Source organism: Suricata suricatta, chromosome 6, assembly GCF_006229205.1.
Source record: "Suricata suricatta isolate VVHF042 chromosome 6, meerkat_22Aug2017_6uvM2_HiC, whole genome shotgun sequence".
Taxonomy (NCBI): domain Eukaryota; kingdom Metazoa; phylum Chordata; class Mammalia; order Carnivora; family Herpestidae; genus Suricata; species Suricata suricatta.
Window position 1 is genome coordinate 13,174,334 of NC_043705.1, and position 21,045 is coordinate 13,195,378.

The 21,045-nt window shown below is 44.9% G+C and overlaps 1 protein-coding gene and 1 long non-coding RNA gene across 9 annotated transcripts in view; one reads left to right on the top strand and one right to left on the bottom strand.

Moving 5' to 3' along the window:
- The window catches only part of RUFY1 (RUN and FYVE domain containing 1), a 54,403-nt gene continuing 33,358 nt past the window's right edge, over positions 1-21,045 (top strand). Inside the window, exons 1-5 of one of the 5 annotated variants that reach the window (XM_029941637.1) lie at positions 1-38; positions 9,064-9,237; positions 10,516-10,633; positions 15,905-16,006; positions 17,467-17,590. In XM_029941637.1, the coding sequence (XP_029797497.1) occupies positions 9,078-9,237; positions 10,516-10,633; positions 15,905-16,006; positions 17,467-17,590 (504 nt within the window). In that variant the 5' untranslated portion in view covers positions 1-38; positions 9,064-9,077. Of the gene's footprint in view, positions 39-8,780; positions 8,874-9,060; positions 9,238-10,515; positions 10,634-15,904; positions 16,007-17,466; positions 17,591-21,045 lie in introns of those variants that run through there. The other 4 variants (XM_029941636.1, XM_029941633.1, XM_029941634.1 and 1 more) reach the window with 4 other exon arrangements.
- Positions 7,314-8,726, bottom strand: LOC115293941. 4 transcript variants are annotated; one of them, XR_003909689.1, is made up of 2 exons: positions 8,445-8,726; positions 7,314-7,701 (listed from the first exon to the last, which is right to left on the bottom strand). It is a non-coding gene; the product is annotated as an uncharacterized LOC115293941 (long non-coding RNA). The 4 variants fall into 4 exon arrangements; XR_003909687.1 differs by having other exon boundaries at positions 8,412-8,726; XR_003909686.1 differs by having other exon boundaries at positions 8,334-8,726.

Here is a 21,045-nt window from a genome sequence, read left to right on the forward strand (position 1 = left end):
CGGCGCGGACGGAGGCGCGGATGGCGCGGCGCGCGCAGGTAGGCTGCGGATGGGCGCGCCCCGCGCGCGCCCGCGGGACAGGTGGCCGTTTGGCGGTGGGAGTCGGGCTGGGGAAGGAGTTGAACCTACTTAGCCTGTTGGACGAGTTGCTCAAAACCAACCTGCTACCACGCCCAACTACTTATCTGTTTTCTTTATACCGTGCCAGCCAAATCAAAATAGATAAGGCTGGTTTGGATGGTCTGAGATTGGGCTACTTCCCTACGAGACTCTTCTAAGTGTATTCCCCCAGACAACCTCCTTGCTCTCGTTGATGGACTTTAAAAAAATGTACGAGTTTAAGGTAGTCTGTATTTTCAAAGTACTTGAGAACTGAATCCAGTTCCGCTGTCTGCTGTAAACCTCGAAAAGCCGGGCCGGCTCACGCCTCTGGGTGTGTCCGCGCATCCCGGACTTCCCTGGGAGTCAGAGCTCCCAGGAGGAAGTCAGGAGGCGGTAGTTCCCGCGAGCCAGGTCGCCAGCTCACTTTGTAATGGGCACAAGTCACCACATTTCCCAGACTGTGCGATAGGGATTTTTTTATTCGCCCAGCAATCTGTTATAGTCCTTTTCAGCCCTTGTTATCTGGTATAGAGTTTGAGCATGTTCGATGAATGGAAATACTAAATATCACTAAGGCTGTGACTTGGGAAGCCCTATAAAGCCAGATATTTAGAGCTGTGCTAACCAATAAAGTAACCACTACCTACACACGTGTGATGTTTAAATGTTAAAAGTTCAGTTCCATCTTCCTAGAAAATGCTGTAGGGCAGAGTTGACCAAGAACGGCACTGCTAAAAATCCTAATGATGTGCCTCTGAAGTTTCTTGATTCCCTCCTGTCTGTGGGTAAATGTGCTGCGGAAGTTGTAGGTGGCAAAGTAGGCCTAGAAGGTAATGAGGGAGCCTGTTCAACTCAACAGTCTAGTGCCCACTAGCTCACTACCTTTGCACACACCTGTGGGTATGTGTTCTTTAAATGTTTATTTTTGAGAGAGAGCAGGGCAAGGGCAGGGGGAAGGGGGTGGTCAGAGGATCTGAAGCGGGCTCTGTGTTGACAGTCCGATGTGGGGCTTGAACTCACAAACCATGAGATCATGACCTGGATGCTCAACTGAGCAACCTGGGCGCTCAGCACCTGTGGGTGTCTCATTGTATACCCAGCCATTGGCGGTTAGTCCTGAAAGTCAAGGCATGAGATGTTCTGGAAGCATCTGAGATCACGGAGCAAGCAAATAAAACGTCCATTGTTCACTGATAAATCAGATGTGCCACTCCCTAAAACAGTATGTAGCATAGAATAATAATAAATACTTGTGGAACAAATGCATATTTGAAAAATATTTGTTTTCAATTTATAGTAGTGCTATCAATAATAGCCAACGCTTGGGGCAGCTGTGTGGCTCAGTGGGTTAAGCGTCTGGCTTCGGCTCAGGACATGATCTCTCCGTTCGTGGGTTCGAGGCCTGCGTCAGGCTCTGTGCTGACAGCTCAGAGCCTGGAGCCTGCTTCAGATTCTGTGTCTCCCTCACTCTCTGACCCTCTGCTGCTTGCACTGTCTCTCTCTGTCTCTCAAAAATAAATAAAAAGCATAAATAAATAAATAAACATTAAATAATTTTTAAAAAATAATAGCCAACACTTATATTGTACTTAGTAGAGGCCAGGTCTTAGATCTGTGCTTGCATTCATTCACTTCACTCGCATAGTAACCCTAGGTGGTAAGGGGGACTGACTTCCCGGGGTGCATTAATGCAGACTTTGATCGTTGTGGTCACCAAGCTACTCAGAAGTGCCCCATACTTTAAATTCTTACCATCTTTGTGTGTTTTGTAAGTGCAGTATGTTGGAACAAAAAAGCATGTAGGGGCCTTGGAGCCGGGCTCATGGGGATCCCATAGCCTCCCTGGGACAGGTTCTTAGCCACCTGGCCCACAAGGGCTGCCCTGGGGCTTCTTCCTACCCTTCCCCGACCCCGCTCCATGACTATTGCTGGCCCAGGGAGGGCTGGGGTTGCGCCCTCTGTATCTCAGGGGATACGTGGCCTCTTGCCCACCCAAACCGGATACCGACTTCATCTCTGCAGGAAATTGCAATCCCTTAGGACCGTGGCAAGGGGAGACTGACTTCATACTCCCACGCATGTAGCCGGCCCCATGTGCTTGTCCCGTTTTATAAGGAGGGAAACTGAATAAAAGAGAAGTAACTTGACCAACTTAACTTCAAAGTGGCAGACCAGGACTTGAACCAAGACAGGCTGTTTCTTGAGCCCATGCTCTTAGTCACGACACTTCAACGCCTCGATGCCTTTGTAAGCAAACCACGATGGCATACATGGATTTTTTTTAAGGCAATTTAAAGAAAATGCTAAATGCCACTCAGACCTGGCACCAGTCGGGAACATGGCTTGCCGAGGGGAACCACGTGGCCAGTCCTGGATGTAATGGAATCTACAGCCATCAGAGAGGACAGGAGTGAGAGAGTAGGAAAGGAAATGAACCCGGGGCAGCAGGCTCTGCAGAGGCTTCAGAAAAGCAGGTCTGGGGCAAACCGAGGCCACCACTTCAGCCAGGGCCACGCGACGGCCAGCTCCTTCATCTTGTTTCCCTTAGTCTGCTCCCACAAGCCGTGAGGGCAGAGTGTTTTCAGAGGAATAGCAAAGAAGCAGAAAATGAATGGCACTCTTGCCAGGGAAAAATATGTTTGGTAATCTTGGTTAAAGGCAAACGTGGCTTATTGGGGAATGCTTCACGCTCTCTCGTTCTCTCAAAAATAAAGAAACATTTCAAAATAAATAAATGTGTATTTTTGAGAGAGTGTGAGTCAGCTAAGGGCCGAGAGAAAGGGGGACAGAGAATCCAAAGCAGACTCCACACTGACAGCAGTGAGCCTGATGTGGGCCTAGAACCCATGGACTGTGAGATCATGACCAAAGTCAGGCTCAACCTACTTGAGCCACCCAGGTGCCCCCAGTTCTTTGTTGTTTTAAGTAATAAGTACAGGTGATAAAAAAGAAATCCGTGCAAAAGATCATTCCGTGTAAGATGTGTCCTCCTGCGCAGAAAGTGTCCCATGTCCTGTCTTGTCTTTCACCGAGCAGCCACGCATGCTTTCAGCTCCCCATGCAGTTTTCGCACAAACCACAGGACACATACCAGGTTCTTCGGTCTTGCTTGTTGGAGTAATGCCTTCTCCTAATGGTCGAGTGACAAGCATGCATGTTCCTAAGAGTTAACGTGCCCAGCACAATGGCTTGGACATGGGTACCCACTGTATAGGGCACTTTCCAAATCTCATAATTATTTAGATGGATCTTTTCCACGTATCAAAACGGCCCTCTGCCACTAGTCCTGCTCCTTCTAAAACGAAGCACAGCAACTTTCTTCACTCCACATCGCTGAGCTCAGGTTAGCCCTTGAGATGCTGGTGAAAATCCCTGACAGTTGGGAAAGTGTAAGCACTTTCTTCCTCATCACACTGCATTATAAGATCTTTCAAGACACCAAAGGGCGGGGTGCCTGGGTAGCTCAGTCGGTTGAACGTCTGACTTCTGACTTCGGCTCAGGTCATGATCTCACAGTTTGTGGGTTCGAGCCCTGCATCGGGCTCTGTGCTGACCGCTCTTAGAGCCTGGAGCCTGCTTCAGATTCTGTCTCCCTCTCGCTCTGCCCCTCCCCCCACTTGTGCTCCATTTGTTTCTCTATCTCTGTTTCATTCAAAAATAAACAAACATTAAAAAAAAGTTATGGGGGCAGGTGGGTGGTTAAGTGTCTGACTTTGGCTCAGGTCATGATCTCACATATCATGGGTTCTAGCGCGGCATTGGGCCCTGTTCTGACAGCTCAGAGCCTGGAGTCTGCTTCGGATTCTGTGTCTCCTTCTTTCTCTGCCCTTCCCCTGCCCGTGCTGTCTCTCTCTGTCTCTCAAAAATAAATAAAAAACATTAAAAAAATAAATTTAACATGTAAAATTCTTCATCATAATTTTAAAGTTTATAATCTGTTTTCTGGCTTATTTTAAGTACTGGCTTTTTAAAATCAACTTGTTACATCATCCTTTAAGTGGTATGTAAATACCAAAATGATTTGATAAGCACTGCCGTCCATCTTGAAAACTTTACATTTTTTTAAAAATTTTTAAGTAATCTCTACACCCAATACAGGGCAAGAACCCACAACCCAGAGATCAAGAGCCATGTGCTCTTGTGGCACCTGGGTAACTCAGTGGGTTAAGCATCAACTCTTGATTTTGGCTCAAGTCATGATCTCACAGTTTTGTGGGTTCGAGCCCCTTGTTGGGCTCTGTACACTGACTGCAGCACCTGCCTGGGATTCTCCCTCTCTCCTCTCTCAGTCCTTCCCCTGCTTGCACTCTCTCTGTCTCCCTCAAAATAAATTAAAAAAAGAAAATAAGAGCCATGTGCTCTAGTGACTAAGCCAGCTAGGTGCCCCTGAAAACTATACATTGTCCCTTTATTCCTTGAACTTGAATTTCTACTCCACTTTCATATTTTTTTTAACGTTTATTTTTTTTCAAGAGAGAGACAGAGACAGAGTATGAGAAAGGGATGGGCAGAGAGAGAGAGGGAGACACAGAATCCAAAGCAGCTCCAGGCTCTGCTGTCTGTCAGCACAGAGCTCAATGCAGGGCTCGAACCCACAAGCCACGAGATCATGACCTGAGCTGGAAGTCAGACGCTTAACTGAGTGAGCCACCCAGGCGCCCCATCCATGTTTTTTTTTTAATGTTTGTTTATCTGTCTATCTAGAGAGTGTGAACAGGGGAGGGGCAGAGAGAGAAAGAACGAGAGAGAGAGAATCCCTAGCAGGCTCTGTGCTATCAGGGCAGAGCCGAGTGCAGGGCTCAGTCTCAGGGGAGATCCTGACCTGAGCCAAAATCAAGATTTGGGCACATAACCAGCTGAGCCACCCAGGCACCCCATGTTTTAAAGAGTTATTGTTCATTCTGTCATACATCTCATAAAAAAATGTAAATGAATTAAAATTCAATAAACTTTAATTGTGACTAAAACTTTAAGTGTATAAAATATTTTTATTCTGGAATGAATTACTGTTAAAATAATTAGAAGTGCTAAGTTGACAAAAGGATATAATTTCTTGTTTTTCTCTTAATGAGCTGGTTTGGTTTTTTGCATTAGCATGTATCTGTGGACAAAAATATATGATTTACTGATAAAATATGATAGGACTCAGCATCATTTTTATTGCCATGTTTTGGTCTTTTATGGATGTGATCCCTGAGAAGCCTCGTTTATATAAATAAGAAATAGAAATGAACAACTTTGTCATAGTAATGTTGTTGTCAAGTGTTTTCATTCCTTCCAGGTTATGTGCCCCAACTCACACTGATCTATTGTCAAAAATTATTTTTTGTTAGTTTTTGTTCAAAGCAAATGAAAATCACCTGACTTGCAGAGCATGCAGCTCAGCCATATTAAAGAAGGTTCTCAACCTCAGAAAGTTCCTTACTATGATAATCCAGAATTCTTGGACTTTTTGGAAGTGGTCTGTTTTAGGACCATAGCACCTAGTTAACATTTTAACAGTTACTTATAATATTTCTTAAGATGCTTATGATAAAAAGCATTTGAGACTGTAGTACGTTTTCTATAAAGAAACTACCTACTCAAGTATTTGAATTTGTTCATAAAGATTTAAAACAGTAGTAATAATAAAATGCTATGTATGTCTAATGTTAATTTGGGTTCAGCGACCATCACTTTTATTAACATTTATCACATACTTATTTTAATAGAGCATTGAAAATAGCACTTTGCACAGCACAAAGTGAGTCTACATTTGCTTATCTTTTAAACCATTAAACTCTTTATTGGCCTTTTTTTGTCTGATGTGCTTATTATTAAACATGGTCACTGGAAGCCGAGAGAGTACGGGTCAAAAGACTAGGTTTTTGGGTATTTCCAGATGTTTTTGGTTAAGACTTGTTTTGCTCTATTGGATCTCCCCAGATCTTTGGCTTTTACTTTAATTTACTAAATGTATTTCTGTACTGAGATCCCTTTTTTATTTTTTATTTAGTAATCGGTATCTTAAGCACTTCACAGTTCCTATGTAAAAATAATAAAACTCGAATAGGATGATACAGAATAAAGGAGACATCAGTTACCCAAAAAAAGCCTCCCAAAAAAAGTCCCCAAAATAGGCTTTACAGCTTTACCAAGGGGTAAAGCTTACTCAGTTAAGCCTCCCACTTCAGCTCAGGTCATGATCTCATGGTTTGTGAGTTTGAGCCCCGCATAGGGCTTGAACTGTTAGTGTAGACCCTGCTTCATAGACAGACTTCTGTCTCCCTCTCTGCCTGTCTCCATCTCAGTCTCTCTCAAAAATAAATAAACTATTTTTTTTTAAAGACTTAGAGGTGCCAGGGTGGCTTAGTTGGTTAAGCAGCCAACTCTCAAGTTCAGGTCAGGTCATGATCTCATGATGTAATGAGTTTGAGCCAGGCATCCACTTGGCGCTGACCCTGCAGAGCCCACTTGGGATTCTCCGTCTCCCCTCTGTCTCTGCCTTTCCCCCACTCGGGCAGTCTCTGTCAAAATAAATAATAAATAACAAATAAACTTTAAAAAAATTTTTTAATAAATTTTAAAGGCTTTATTAAGGCTTATCAAATGAAAATGGTAATTCTTCCATTTAGTTACCTTTAGACCAGAACACTCAAAACAGTTGGGGACACATAAATGTTGCTTATTTCATTACACCTTTGGCCAGTACAACATTTTTTGACACAAAGACTTAGTGTATGTGTACTTCAAATCCAGTTGCATTGAAAAACATGGAGCTACAGTTTTGGCCTATTTAATTTATGGAACATGTCCATCAAGTTAATGGTACATCCTAGGGGGTAGTGTTGTATTGAGACTGGCTGAGAATAATTACATGTGTTTGTAGGGGAAAATGGGTAACTTTCTAAATTTGGGATGCCAGTTAGAGAGCTAGAGACCTTCCCCCTCCCCCAAGACTCAGTTTCCTTAACTGAGTACAATAAAGCAATGAGAGATTGGAAACTCTTCATGTTTTGGATGATTTGATGAATCATCGAAGGAGGCTTCACCTCCGCTTGGTGTGTGGGACTTTCTGGACCCCAGGTCAGTGCATCAAGAGGGAGATGTGGAGTAGGGAGTGAATCTGTAACCGGGGCACAGGGGTGCAAGAGCACTGGCTCCGGGGGTTCAAAACACACCAGGTTCGGCCACTCACCACTGACAAAATGCAAAGGCAGAGAGACAAGGGGTAGTGAAACAGGAATTTATTTCCACAAGGCCAAAACAGTGGACTAGCATCTGAAAAGCAATTTACAAAGTGCTGAAAATATAGATTTTCAGAGGTCGTACAGACAGGTGGACAGTAAAGGTCAAGTCTATCCTGGTCTTGGGGTCAATCACTGGGGTCTCGCAGGCCCGGGGCAGTCCTTAATACCAGTGGGGATGGTTTCGGAAACGCAGCCTTTTGCCAGAGGTAACAAAAGCTGGAAAGAACTTCATTTAGAAAATACAGACTGCGGTCAAAACGGAGGTATTTGAAGCCAGTCTTTCAAATCAGGTTACCTTGTGGAACTGTGACAGGAGCTGGGAACGGATTTCCTTCAAGCTTCTGGGTTTGCCTCGCTCCCGGCGAGAATCCTGGAAACGTAATGCGATTAGAAGACCTTTGTGGTTTAGACCTGGGCGTGGGATCTTCTATGTTTATTGCTCCACTCAGGGTTTCACCTCTTAATGAGGTGTTACAATTTTTCTTTTGCCAATCATCCAGTTCATTAAAGTTTTCGAATTTATAAATGTAATATATAGGATTCTCTGAAAGTCATTCACAGTCATACTTCATAATATAGTTCTTTTCAATTTAGCTATAGGTAATGCGCTTTTAACTATCTTTATATTCATATTAATTAATGACCATGAAATAAAACAGCTATAAAGGATAAATAATAGTATTAATTTATAGATCAATAAGACAGTTCGACAAGAAAGCTGTAAGATTTAGTAGGCAAATCACAGAATACCAGGAGACGATAAACACGAAAAGCTACTTAACCTCATTAGAAAAGAGCAGCTGCAAACTAAAACAATACGATTCCCGCCCATCCAGTCAGCACGTATTCAATACTAAATGTTAGCATGGCTGAGGGGCGCACGCCGGGCTATTTTTCCTGTTGATAGCGTGGAGTCTACATTTTTAATTTCCAGGATGATGGTTTCCTGGGTATGAGAGTGACACATTTGTCATGGATACCCGATATTGACGGCCGACATACTTTTTTTTTTTACTCTCAAGACAAAGCGACATTAATCGACCTGAAATGGGAACGTAGCAGAGTCCTTTTGATTCTAACCGTTTAACATTGAAGTGTAAAACTCGTAACTACCCACTAACTGGACAACAGTTGGTGGGCGACAACGGGAATTTGGGTCTGGAACTCAGGGGCAGAGGCTTCCCCGAAAACACTTAGGCTGACACTGTGGGACCAAAAAAAGCGTCAACTGCCTTCTAAACAGACTGAGGACCGAGGCCATTCGAGCAGAGGATGAAAAATGGCACCCGGGAGCTTCGTGGGCGTGGCCTCGCGCTGGACTCGTCCAATCGGACCGTTCAGGGGCGGAATACTTTCCCAGCTCGCATTCTAGCTTGGGGCGGGGCTTCCTGGAGTTTGCCCCGTTCCATTGGTCGAACAAGGAATACTGGATGTGGAGAAGGCCAGTCCCGGCAAGTCTTACTAGAACGGTCGCCTTAGCAACGCGCGGAGCCGCCTGGGAGAGGTCTCGGGAGACTGACCCGCGGCTTAGGCTGCTCAGGTGTGGCTGTGACCTCCAGGGATCAAAGGCAGTTTGACTACGAAACCCAGTTATCCGTCCTGCCACAAGTCCGCGCTCGGAACAGATCGCCTGGCTCTCCGCCAGGAGATCTTCCGTCCATTGCCCGGCGTCCAACCTCCTCACCCCGGAACTCAGTCCACTAACGAAGCTGTCCCTGTTTGTCCCCAGCAGCTTCCAAGTGCCAGATGATGGAGGAGCGTACCAACTTGATGCACATGATGAAACTCAGCGTCAAAGTCTTGCTCCAGTCTGCCCTGAGCCTGGGCCGCAGCCTGGATGCGGACCATGCCCCCTTGCAGCAGTTCTTTGTAGTGATGGAACACTGCCTCAAACACGGGCTGAAAGGTGAGCCTGAGGGCGCTTTCGGGGGCGTGGAAGTTCGGGCCTTGCAGTTTGCTCAGCAGGTATCCATCAGTGCAAACATTGTCTGGGCGCTTGGGATAAATACCAGCAGTATACAAAAACTGGCAGAGTCCCTGCCCTCCAGAGGCGCATTTAGAGAAGCACTGTGAGTAGAAATACCAGGCAAGCTACATGTGCAGTTTTTAGGGTTCTGATAGCCACATTTAAAAAAAGTGAAAATAAACAGGTGAAATTAATTTTAAGAACATGATTTGTTGTCCCCAGTATATCCAAAATATTATGGTTTTGACATAATCAGTATTTAAAAGCCATATTAATGAGATTTTTACATTCTTTTTTATACTAAGGCTTAAAAGCTCACTGTTTTACATCTCGATTACACTGGCTACATTCAAGTCCTCAGTAGCACATGTGGCCATGGCTGCCTCTGACAGCACAGTTCTAGAGGACCAGACAGATAGGAAACGCAGAAACAAACAATTACAAAGCGCTGCAAATCCAAGGAAGCTACATGGGTTTCGACCAGAGTGAGACGGGAAGGTATTGCTGGGGAACTGCAAGCTAAGACCCAAAAGAAATTAGCCATGCAGAGATTTGGGGCAATGCATCCCTTAAGGGAGGGGGATGTGAAGCAGGTGCAGAAGTCCTGAGTGAGACCAAGCTTGGTTTGAGGAAGATGCGGGCGGGCTCTGGAGAGTGCGGGGAGCTGAGATCAGGGTCATAGATTGGGGAGGCTGGATGGTGTAGGCCTTTATAGGTCATGTGAGGAGTCGGATTTTATTCCAGGTGTCTCTGGAGCATTTTAAGCAAGGGGAAAACATGGCCTGACTTACATTTTCAAAAGAACTTCCACATGTTTGAATGGATTGTAAGGGTTGGGAGGCGACCCATCAGAAGATTATTGGCAGCAGGTCACATGAGGGACGGTGGTGCTAATTTTGAAATCCAGCATTGATTTTGACATCAGGTAGGAGGGAGAAAGGGGAAGGCTTTCAACAAGCAGTATATTGTGAGACCCTGGGTTCATTTCATGGGCAGAAGTAAATGCTTGGAGTAAGAACATAGTAGGGATATCAGAGAAACCCTGTCATCAGAGGAGGGGAGGGCCCATTTGTTACCTGGCATCTCGGAGTCCCCGAGACTAAATCAGGATTAAGCAATAGAGCTGTGCGTTGTCTGGCTTTTGGGAGAGAGACTGTGGGCACCTGAAGACATTTTGCAACCTGTTCTTATGAATAACACTTATGTTTTCCCTTTTAGTCAAGAAGAGTTTTATTGGCCAAAATAAATCTTTCTTTGGTCCTTTGGAGCTGGTGGAGAAACTTTGTCCAGAAGCATCAGATATAGCCACCAGTGTCAGAAATCTGCCAGAATTAAAGTGAGTGAGAAGCAATTGCACTGATTTAATGTTTAAAAAAAAAAAACTTGAACTTCCCCATTTCTCAATTACTTGCTGATAAAACTTTAAACAATTTAGAACAAATCATAGCATGAGCCATGCTCTAAACTTTAGTTCCAGCCCTGCTGCTCATTGTCCTCAAGGTCTTCAGCCAGATTTGCCCCTCCCTGAGCCTCGTTTCCTTATCTTTAAAATGGGGACCGCAATTCCTGCCTGTCACACAAGGTCACGTGGTTTGAAAAGGTGTTCTGGGGCACCTGGCTGGCTCGGTCAGTAGAGCATGCAACTCTTGGTCTCCGCGTCAGGAGTCCAAGCCCCATGTTGGGTATAGGGATTACCTTGACAAAGAAGCAGTGTCGTCACCTAAGGATCAGTTACAGGCGTGAAAAGAGTCAGCCTTACATGCCTGGGAATCCGTGCTTCAGATACATCTGGGCACCTTTCCGGATAGTATAGCTCGAGCCAGATTTTAGATTCTGGGACATGAGACGTTTGTGAAAAGGTGAGAGTGACAAATCATTTGCCATGTGTGGGTTTACCTCGGGATTCCCCGTGCGTAGGCTCAAAATAAACTGGACAGAATACAAACAAGGCATCATCAGGAAACTTGGATTTAGAAGGGCACCTAGAGATCCCTGGGCCGATACAAAAGGGCACCCTGCAGTCTCCCACAGGGGGACACGGCTGTCCAGCCTCCAATGCTTCTCTTGGGGACCCAGCCTGTTCCGTTTTGAGATGATGATGATAGCCAGCATTTACTAAGGGCCTGCGTGTGCCCGACATTGTGCTAAGGACATTTCAGGATCTCATTTAATCCCGCACATCAAGCCTCTGGAAAAACTGTTGGAATCCCCATTGATAAGTACAGAAACTGAGACCGAGTAGCTAACTATAAGGTCCCTTGGCAAGTTAGTAGTGAAGCCAGGAAGAGAATACAGGTCTGCAGGACTCTGGAACCTTCTAAAGCCCATTGACCTCCATTGCTACAGAGCCTTGTGCCGTCTTGTCAAGATGAAATTTAAGCCTCTGTCCCTGTCCCTAGTCCAGTCCTCTGGGCTGGTACCACGGAAGGTGAAAGCCCTTTGCACATGACAACCTTCAGCTACGTATTTGGTGACCTCTTAGGAACTTCCTTTCTGTCTTCTGCTTTGCTTCATACTTATGTGGTCCTGTTTGCCCACCCCTTCCAACCAGGAGGAAAGTAGCTAGCCTGAGTCCCAGCATGTTCAGATCAGGGTGGAACAGTCCCTCCTACGAGCAGACTTCTGTCTGCCGTTAGGCACGGGAGGCATTTTTAAAGCTTTCCGCTAACAAAGAGCTCACTGTCCGCTAAACCCACCACCTCTGTTCCCTGGCTAACTCTGGCTGCTAAACAGGCTTAGGCACCAAAATCCCACCCTGTCTGCCAAAGAGGAAAAACACAATACTTCCCTTTTCTCGGTGCCTCCAGGAGTAGCCTCATGGGCTTTGTGAGGAAAGGCTTTTTTTTTTTTTAACTTCATTAAATGGTAATGAAAGTTTAAAATTTTTGTTATTATTTTGGACGTTATGACTAGTGCTTTTTGGGAGCTGAAAGGGGGTTATTTAAGGTGGTTTGAAACTTGCAGGAAGAATTCTGCAGCCTGAGAGGACTCTCTAGAGTTTAGTTCCCCTGACCAATTAAAATGAAAATATTGGGGGGGGGGGTTCCTGGATGGCTCAGTGGGTTAAGCGGCCAACTCTTGATTTAGGCTCAGCTCATGCTCTCAGTTTGTGGGTTTGAGCCTTGCCTCGGGCTTTGCATTCACAGCGTGGAGCCTGCTTGAGATTCTCTCTCCTCCTCTCTCTCTGCCCTCCCCTGCACGCCCTCTCTCTCAAAAATAAATAAAAAAGAAAAAATGTCTGGGCTCCTGGGTGGCTCAGTTGGTTAAGCATCCGAGTGTTGATTTCAGCTCAGGTCATGATCTCACAGTGTGAGATGGAGCCCCGTGTCAGGCTCCATGCTGGGTATGGAGCCTGCCTGAGATTCTCTCGTCTCTGCTCCTCCCACCCACCCCCCCCACAGAAGGAATGAATGAATGAATGAATGAATGAATGAAAATATCTTTTGCAGTACGACTTCTCACCCAGAATTTTTTCTTTTTTTTTTTTTAAGTTTTATTCACTCTGAGATAGAGAAAGCAAGTGGGAAAGGGGCAGAGAGGGAAAGGAGAGAGAATCCGAGGCAGGCTCTGTACAGCCAGCACAAAGCCTGATGCAAGGCTCAAACCCACAAATCATGAGATCATGACCTGAGCCAAAGTTGGACACTTAACCACTGAGCCACCCAGGCGCCCTCAGAATTTTTCGTTGTTTTCAGACTATGGTTTCTCATCACACGTATATTTACACAATAAATACTGATTTTGCATATTGGCACTTAAGTCCAGACTTCCCTTTCTTATTTTTGAATATTAAAAATAACTTTTTCCCCCTTATTACCTGATTTTTAATTGGGAAATAAAAAGCAAGCAAAAAAGACGTTTCTATCACCCCACTACGAGAAAAAAAGTTAATATTCTGGTCAATGTTCTTACAGATCCTTTCAGTGCATCGTCAAATAGATAAGATTTTCTTTTTAAAAGGGCAACAGGCCCAGCATGGAGCCCAGCGCAGGGCTTGAACTCAAAACCCCAAGTTCAAGACCTGAGGTGAGATCAAGAGTCAGACGCTGAACCAACTGAGCCACCCAGGTGTCCCCCCCAACCCCCCGCCATGGCACCGTCTTGCCCTCGTTCAAGCGGAGGAGAGCCTGGCGCTACCCACTGAGTAACAGTGCACCTGCCCTTTGACCCAGCAGTTCCTCTTCTACAGGTGCTTCATCCTGTAGATCTGACACCTGGACAGAATTCTCTATGGAAGCATTTGTGACGGCAGAAGATGAGAAACGGTCTACATAGCAGCCAGCTGAATAAATTATGATGCAGTCTAATAGTAAAACAATCTAAAGCCATTAAAAAAAAAAGACATTCCTTGTGTGTAGAAAGGCATTTGATGTGCTAGGCAAGTTGCAGAGCAGCAAGTGTAACATGCTAATTTTTTTTGTAAAATGTGGATAAGAAGAATTTTGTTTTCATGTGCATTAAAAATGTAAGTACTAAACTCTACACACTTCTGTAGCCTTTTTTCCATTTAGTCCTAGATTTTGAACGTCTTTCCAAATCCGATACTCATCCACAACATCATTTTTGAGACGGCTGTAGCAATCCGTTGTAACGCTCATTTGTTTAATGCTCCTTTGGGCTTTGTACTTGTCTACAGTTCTTGATCATCCAAAGAGTGCAGCGGACCATCCCCAAACATACGTTTTTAAGTGCATCCTTAGGACACATTACTAGACATAGAATGTTGATAACCTGCTCCAAGCGCTGTGCTGGTTTGTTTCCTGCTGCGCCACACGTGTCCGTGTCCATTTTCCACATTATACCCACATTCAGTATCTTTTTTTTTCCTACTACCTCATTTCTGTTCCTTTTTACTTTTTTTTTTTAAATATATTTTGAGAGTGGGACCTTGAGTGGGGGAGGGGCAAAGAGACTCCCAACCAGGCTCAGTGCAGAGTTCAATGCAGGGAGGGCTCAAACGCACAAACCGTGAGATTATGACCTGAACTCAAGAGTCACGCTTAACCGACTGAGCCAACCAGGTGCCCCTCCTTTTTTCTCTGGTTTAACATCATTTGGGGGAGTGAGGGCTTCAAAGCCTTGCGAATTGATGGAGTTGGATTAACCCTATCAGGCCTGGCTCCTGAAAGCACGCATGGTGCCCAGCCAGGCTTTCATCCCTGGACACGTCCCTTTGAGGCTGATTTCAGCAGTGTCTCTGCTACTTCCTTGGAGGTCCCAAATGCAGTTACTCCTCTGTGAACAGAATCTTTTCTTAAGCAGTGTTATATCTACAGTTGGGAAGGCTTTTTGTTTTTTGATGTTAAAATTTTTTTAATTTTTTTTTTTTTTTTGAGAGAGACACTGAGTTGGGGAGGGGCAGAGAGAGAGGGAGACACAGAATCCAAAGTAGGCTCCAGGCCCTGAGCTGTCAGCACAGAGCCTAACACAGGGCTCGAACCCACAAACCGTGAGATCATGACCTGAGCCATGGTCAGATGTTTATCCAACTGAGTCACCCCAGGCGCTCTGTTCTGATATTCAAAGTAGGCCCTTTCAAAATTGCATCTTTGAAATTGGTTGCACAACAGTGTGAATGCACTAAACGCTACTGAAGTGTACATGTAAAAAGGTAAATTTTATGTTCTGTGTGTTTTACCAAAATTAAAAATAAAATTACACCTATTTTTAAGTTTATTTATTTTCGAGAGAGAATGCAAATGGTGGAAGACAGAGAGAGCGGGGGGAAAGAGAATCCCAAGCAGGCTTTGCACTGGCAGTATCGAGCCCAATGCAGGGCTCGAACCCACAAACCATGATTCATGACCTGAGCCAAAATCCAGACTCAAACACCTAACCGACTGAGCCACCCACATGCCCCTAAAATTACACGTTTGAGCTAATACCTTAGAAATGTGAGACTTTAACACCTTAACAAACACCATGTCCTATAGATTAATCTCTCAAAAAAAAACCTGTCTACATACAAACCTAATCTGGTATTCCCTGTGAAATTATATGAATATATGTAAAGGTTTATCTAATTGTATTTGTTCCAGAAATCAGGTTTTTTTCTCTGTCAGAACAGGCAGCACTTCCTGCCCATGGCTCCTGTCCCTATGCTTTAATAAAACCACATTTTTGGGGCGCCTGGGTGGCTCAGTAGGCTAAGCGTCCGACTTCAGCTCAGGTCATGATCTCACGGTTTGTGGGTTCGAGCCCCGCGTCAGGCTGTGCGCTGACAGCTCAGAGCCTGGAGCCTGCTTCAGATTCTGTGTCTCCCTTTCTCTGCACCTTTCCTGCTCATGCTCTGTTTCTGTCTCTCAAAAAAAATAAAAAGTGAAAGTAAATTAAATAAATAAAACCACGTTTTTGCACCAAAGAAAGAAACAAAAAGTACATGTCCATGATACAGAATTCAAACTACCCAAAGGTTTGCAAGAGAGCTGTTTTCTGGGCCATCCCAGATGGCACGCTCCAGCCAACCCCCAAAGCCACTATTCTTACAGTGTTCTCTGCATTCATGTTCATGTGCGTGTACATGCGTGAATATGTGCCTCTCTAGCTAAAGTGGGGTTTGCGGGGGTTTTGGTGTCACACCTTAACAGTTTGATTCTCTGAATTCTAGGACAGCTGTGGGAAGAGGCAGAGCCTGGCTTTATCTTGCACTCATGCAAAAGAAACTGGCAGATTATCTGAAAGTGCTTATAGACAATAAACATCTTTTAAGGTATTTTTTTTAACCTCCTATATTTGCTTGTCTTTTGCTCTGTACATAGTTAGGACATAGTTCTGCAGACCGTTTTGAGTGTACAATGTACACAGCTTTTATTTGAATTGTTATTAATGGTAAATATCCTGTGCCTTAGTTTTAAAAGAGTATTTCAATTTTTTTTTAATATTCAATATTTATTTATTTTTGAGAGACAGAGCATGAGCCGGGGAGGGGCAGAGAGAAAGGGAGACACAGATCTGAAGCAGGCTCCAGGCTCTAAGCTGTCAGCACAGAGCCCGATGCAGGGTTCGAACCCACGAACTCTAAGATCATGACCTGAGCCAAAGTCAGACGCTTAATCGACTGAGCCAGACAGGCGCTCCAAGAGTATTTCCATTTTTAAGCATGGATATCTGAAAGTCCTTATGGATGAAGAGTCATACTTACTTTTGATTTTGAAAAGTCATTTCGAAGCTCATTCTCTAAAAATCCCTGTGATTAGGTCATGGACAGCCTTCTGAGTGAAGCCTCAGCAAAATGTTATTTATTAGACTTGTTGATAACAGGGAAAAAATGACTTTACAACTAGATGCAGTGGGCAACTTTAAAGTATAAAATCCTGCTTTTTTCAAGAGAACATACCTATATTACCCATCTTAGGATTCCATAATTCAATTTGTAAAATCTTGTATCTCTTAGCATCAGTAATGACTAGCTGGCTGTCTCTGAAATTTATGACTGGTTCATTTAAAAAAATGTTTTAATGTTTATTTATTTTGAGATAAAGAGAGAGAACAGGGGAGGGGCAGCACCATTGACTGTATTCCCCATGGTAAACCTTTCATCCCTGTGACCTAACGAACTAATTCTTAAGGCGATAAGTTCTCGAGCGCACAGAGCTGGTAAACTGGCACATCTCTGGTGACCAGGAGCAGTAGTAGATGGGATGGGGTCCCCCCACGAATGGCTGAGATGACTTGGGAGGTAACAAAGTAAAAGCAGCCAGTGTCGCTTCGTGGGACCCAGGGAAGAGGGAAGGGTTTTATTCTTGGAATGTGGAGATCTGTGGAATCCTGCTTCCATCTGACGTGAGTGTGGAAATAGTTCCCGGCAATGCAGAAGAAGGAGCCAGCAGGGACAGGAAGGGCAGAATGATGGTCAGGAACACGGGAGCCAAGGGGAGGTGAGAAGGACTGGGGTCCGGGGTCCAGAGGGAGGGGGCAGCCTTAGACTGGAAGTGGGCAGAGCCCGTTCTCAACCACAGGAGAAGAGGCCAGAGAAGAAATAGCAGCGCTTGAAGCGGTTGCGCAGGGGGAGGGGTAGCAGGATGAAAGGCAGAAGGAAACAGTGGGCCACCAGGGAGTTTCCCCGCCTCTGGTGAAGCTGGCAGGCCGGCTCTCAGCTGAGGTAAAAAGGCGGGACAGGTCAGGAAAATGCGGTGGTGAGCAGCCCCCTGCTGTGTGGATCTCTTTCAGTGAGTTCTATGAGCCTGAGGCCTTGATGATGGAAGAGGAAGGGACGGTGATTGTCGGTCTGCTGGTGGGACTCAATGTTCTCGATGCCAATCTCTGCTTAAAAGGAGAAGACTTGGATTCTCAGGTAAAATGGGAATCTTGGCTCTGGCCAGGGATTGTCCAGAAGATCTGCGGACATGGGCTGAACCTAAGAAAGGGGCAAATGGCAGAGGGTGTCTGCTGGAAGGCAGTGCCAGGTGCTGGGCATAGGGGAGGCCCCAGGAAGGGGAAGTCTGGGCCGAGGCACAGAGAGGCCCGTGAGACGAAGGTGGAGGCTGGACTCCGTTTCCAAGCCAGCAGTGTCCTGCTAAAAGGTTTGGTTGTTATTCCTGGAGCTTTGGGAAGCCACCCGAGGGCTACCTGGGTGGCTCAATGAAGCGATTTTGACTGTTGATTTCGACTCAAGTCATGATCTCCATGGTTCATGGGTTGGAGGTTTTTAAGCCGTGTACTGGAATGATCAGGCCCCAGGTTTGAGAAAGATCAATCTAGGAGCTATCCAGTCATAAGTTTAGAAGCGGCCAAGAGTGGAGACAGCAAAAACACTGAGCAAAGTTCCAAAGCTTGGATGGGGACTGGGAAGGTAGAGTCAGGAGAGATTTGAGAACTGAGATGGTACAGTGGGGTGCAAATGAAGGCAGGCAGCACGGGCCAGAGCACCCTGAGGGGCGAGGCAGCCCTGTGGGCGGCTTTCTTCCTGCATGGGAGCAGGTGACCAGGGCTGAGGTCTGTGCTCCTGGTGGCAGTGACTTTAAATGTGGGACTAGACACCCCTACCCATCCCCATCTCCACCCGCCTCCAGGGCATCTGTGGCGGCCCCGGCCTCCTTCCCGCCACAAGTTTGGATCTGAAGAATCTAAAGCTTCCTCTAATCCCTCCACGCCCAGGTCAGCTTGGTTTTGTTTTGTTTCTTATAACATCTCCTCCCTTTTTTCCCCAATAGTTTTATTGTTTTTGCATGTGAAAATTTTTCAAAAAATACAGAGAAGTATTATTGAAAAGAAACAAAACCTCACCCATAATCCCATTCAGATTAATTTAGTGTTATATTTTTGGTATCTATCCTTCCAGCGTGTATGTTTATATATTTTATTAGAGGCATTTAGACTTTTTTGTTAAACCGAAATATGATTATTCCATGCACACCTTGTGTATTTCACACTGTGTCCCACATAGCTCTCAATGTCAGTAGAGATATAAACCATTTCTTTACCTTTAGCTTATTTTATTCATTTTGCGAGTACACACATGCATACAAGCAGAGAGTGGGGGCAGGAAGGGAAGAGAGAGGAAGAGAGAGAATCCCAAGCAGGCTCTGCATTGTCAGTGCAGAGCCCCACATGGGGCTCAAACTCACAGTGAGATCATGACCTGAGCCAAAATCAAAAGTCAGATGCTTAACCAACTGAACCACCCAGGTGCCCTAAGATGTAACTCTTTAAAAAAAAATTTTTTAATTTGTTGTTTATTTATTTATTTATGTATTTATTTTTAACATTTTATTAATTTTAGAGAGACAGAGAAAGTGTGATCAGGGGAGGGTCAGAGAGAGAGAGGGAGACACAGAATCCGAAGCAGGCTCCAGGCTCTAAGCTGTCAGCACAGAGCCTGATGTGGGGCTCAAACCCACAAACCGAGAGATCATGACCTGAGCCGAAGTCGGATGCTTAATTGACTGAGCCACCCAGGCGCCCCTGTTGTTTATTTATTTTTGAAAGAGACAGAGTACGAGTAGGGGACAGGCAGAGAAAGAGGGAGACACAGAATCTGAAGCAGGCTCCAGGCTCTAAGCGGTCAGCACAGAGCCCGATGTGGGGATTGAACTCACAGAACTTGAGATCATGACCTGAGCTGAAGTCAGATGCTTAACTGACTGAGACACTCGGGCGCCCTCCCTCTTTTTTTTTTTAAGTTTATTTATTTTGAGAGAGAGAGACAGAATGGGTGGGTATAAGGGCAGAGAGAGAGAGGGAGAGAGAATTCCAAGCACTGACACAGAGCAGAGCCCAACACCAGGCTCAAATCCGCAAACCTCTTGAACCGAAATCAAGAGTCTAGACACTTAATCAACTGAGTCACCCAGGCGCCCTGAGATGTAAACCATTCCAATGGCTGCACAGTGCAGGCACTCCTCAGAGATACTACAAACCCAGTTCCAGACCTCTGCAGCACAAGCGAGTATCTCACTAAAGCGAGTCATGGGGGACTTTTTGTTTTGGTTTTTGGTTTTTGGTTTTCCAGTTCATATACAAGTTACATTTACACTATACTGTAGCCTGTATGATGTGATAACATCATATCCAAAAAAGTGTAAATAAATAATAAAAGTAGGTTAAATAAATAAAAATGAATGTTCATACTTTGAAATAGTTCACTGCTGGGGCGCCTGGGTGGCTCAGTCAGTTAAGTGTATGATTTTGGCTCGGCTCATGAGCTCACAGCTCGTGGGTTCGACCCCCACATCAGGTTCTGTGCTGACAGCTCAGAGCCTGGAACCTACTTTGGATACTGTGTCTCCCTCTCTCTCTCTCTCTCTCTCTGCCCTCCCCTGCTCATGCTCGCTCTCTCTCTCAAAAATAAATATTTTTTTTTAAAGTTAAAATATTTCATTGCTGAAAAATGCTAACCATCATCTGAGCTGGCTTGGGATCCTCTCTCTCCCTCTCTGCCCCTCCCCTCCCTGTGTGCTCTTGCTCTGTCTCAGAATATTAAAAAAAAATTTTTTTTTAATTTTTTTTAATGTTTTTTATTTATTTTTGAGAGACGGAGAAAGACAGCGTGAGCAGGGAGGGTCAGAGAGAGAGGGATACAGAATCTGAAGCAGGCTCCAGGCTCTGAGCTAGCTGTCATAAAAAAAATTTTTTTAATAGTATTTCCATATGTAGGTCTGTGCTCACAGTAGAATTTTAAATTCCAGTATCATTAACGTACAGTGTTCCATTAGCTTCCGGTGTATGATATACGATTCCACAATTCCGGGCATGTGCCTGGTTTGTTCTTCAGCACAGTGCCTGTCACATGTCACCACGCAGTATGAATGTCTGTGCTGCTATCTGAGGGACCCTCTTGCTCATGTTCAGAAAGGACTGTGCCAGTCTAATTTATTTTGCATTTTTATTGTAAGTGAGTGTGCAATGCCATCACATGCCTTTTTTAGCATCTTTTGAAATGTCCTATCTTTTAACCCATAAATATAATTGAACTCATTCATAGGTTTCCTTTCGTGATATTATCCCTGCATTCCTCAGGTCAGCCCTAAGTGGTCGTCACGTATGACTCTTCCAGGGTTCTCCTAGACTCGACACGTCTGTGGTTTGTTTGGAAATTTTGTGTTCCCCTGTATTATGGCACTGTTCTCAGTTTTCCTTTCCTGCACTGTCTTTGCCACTTTGTGGTGTCAGAATATAACCTCTTAAATAAGCTGGATGAGGTTCTTTTCTGGATTTCTGCAACTGTTATTAGAGCAAGAAGGATGTTTTTTTTCCTCTGAAGATTTGTAAGTACTTACTGGGATGTCCTCTTCAGCTCGATGGGGTTTT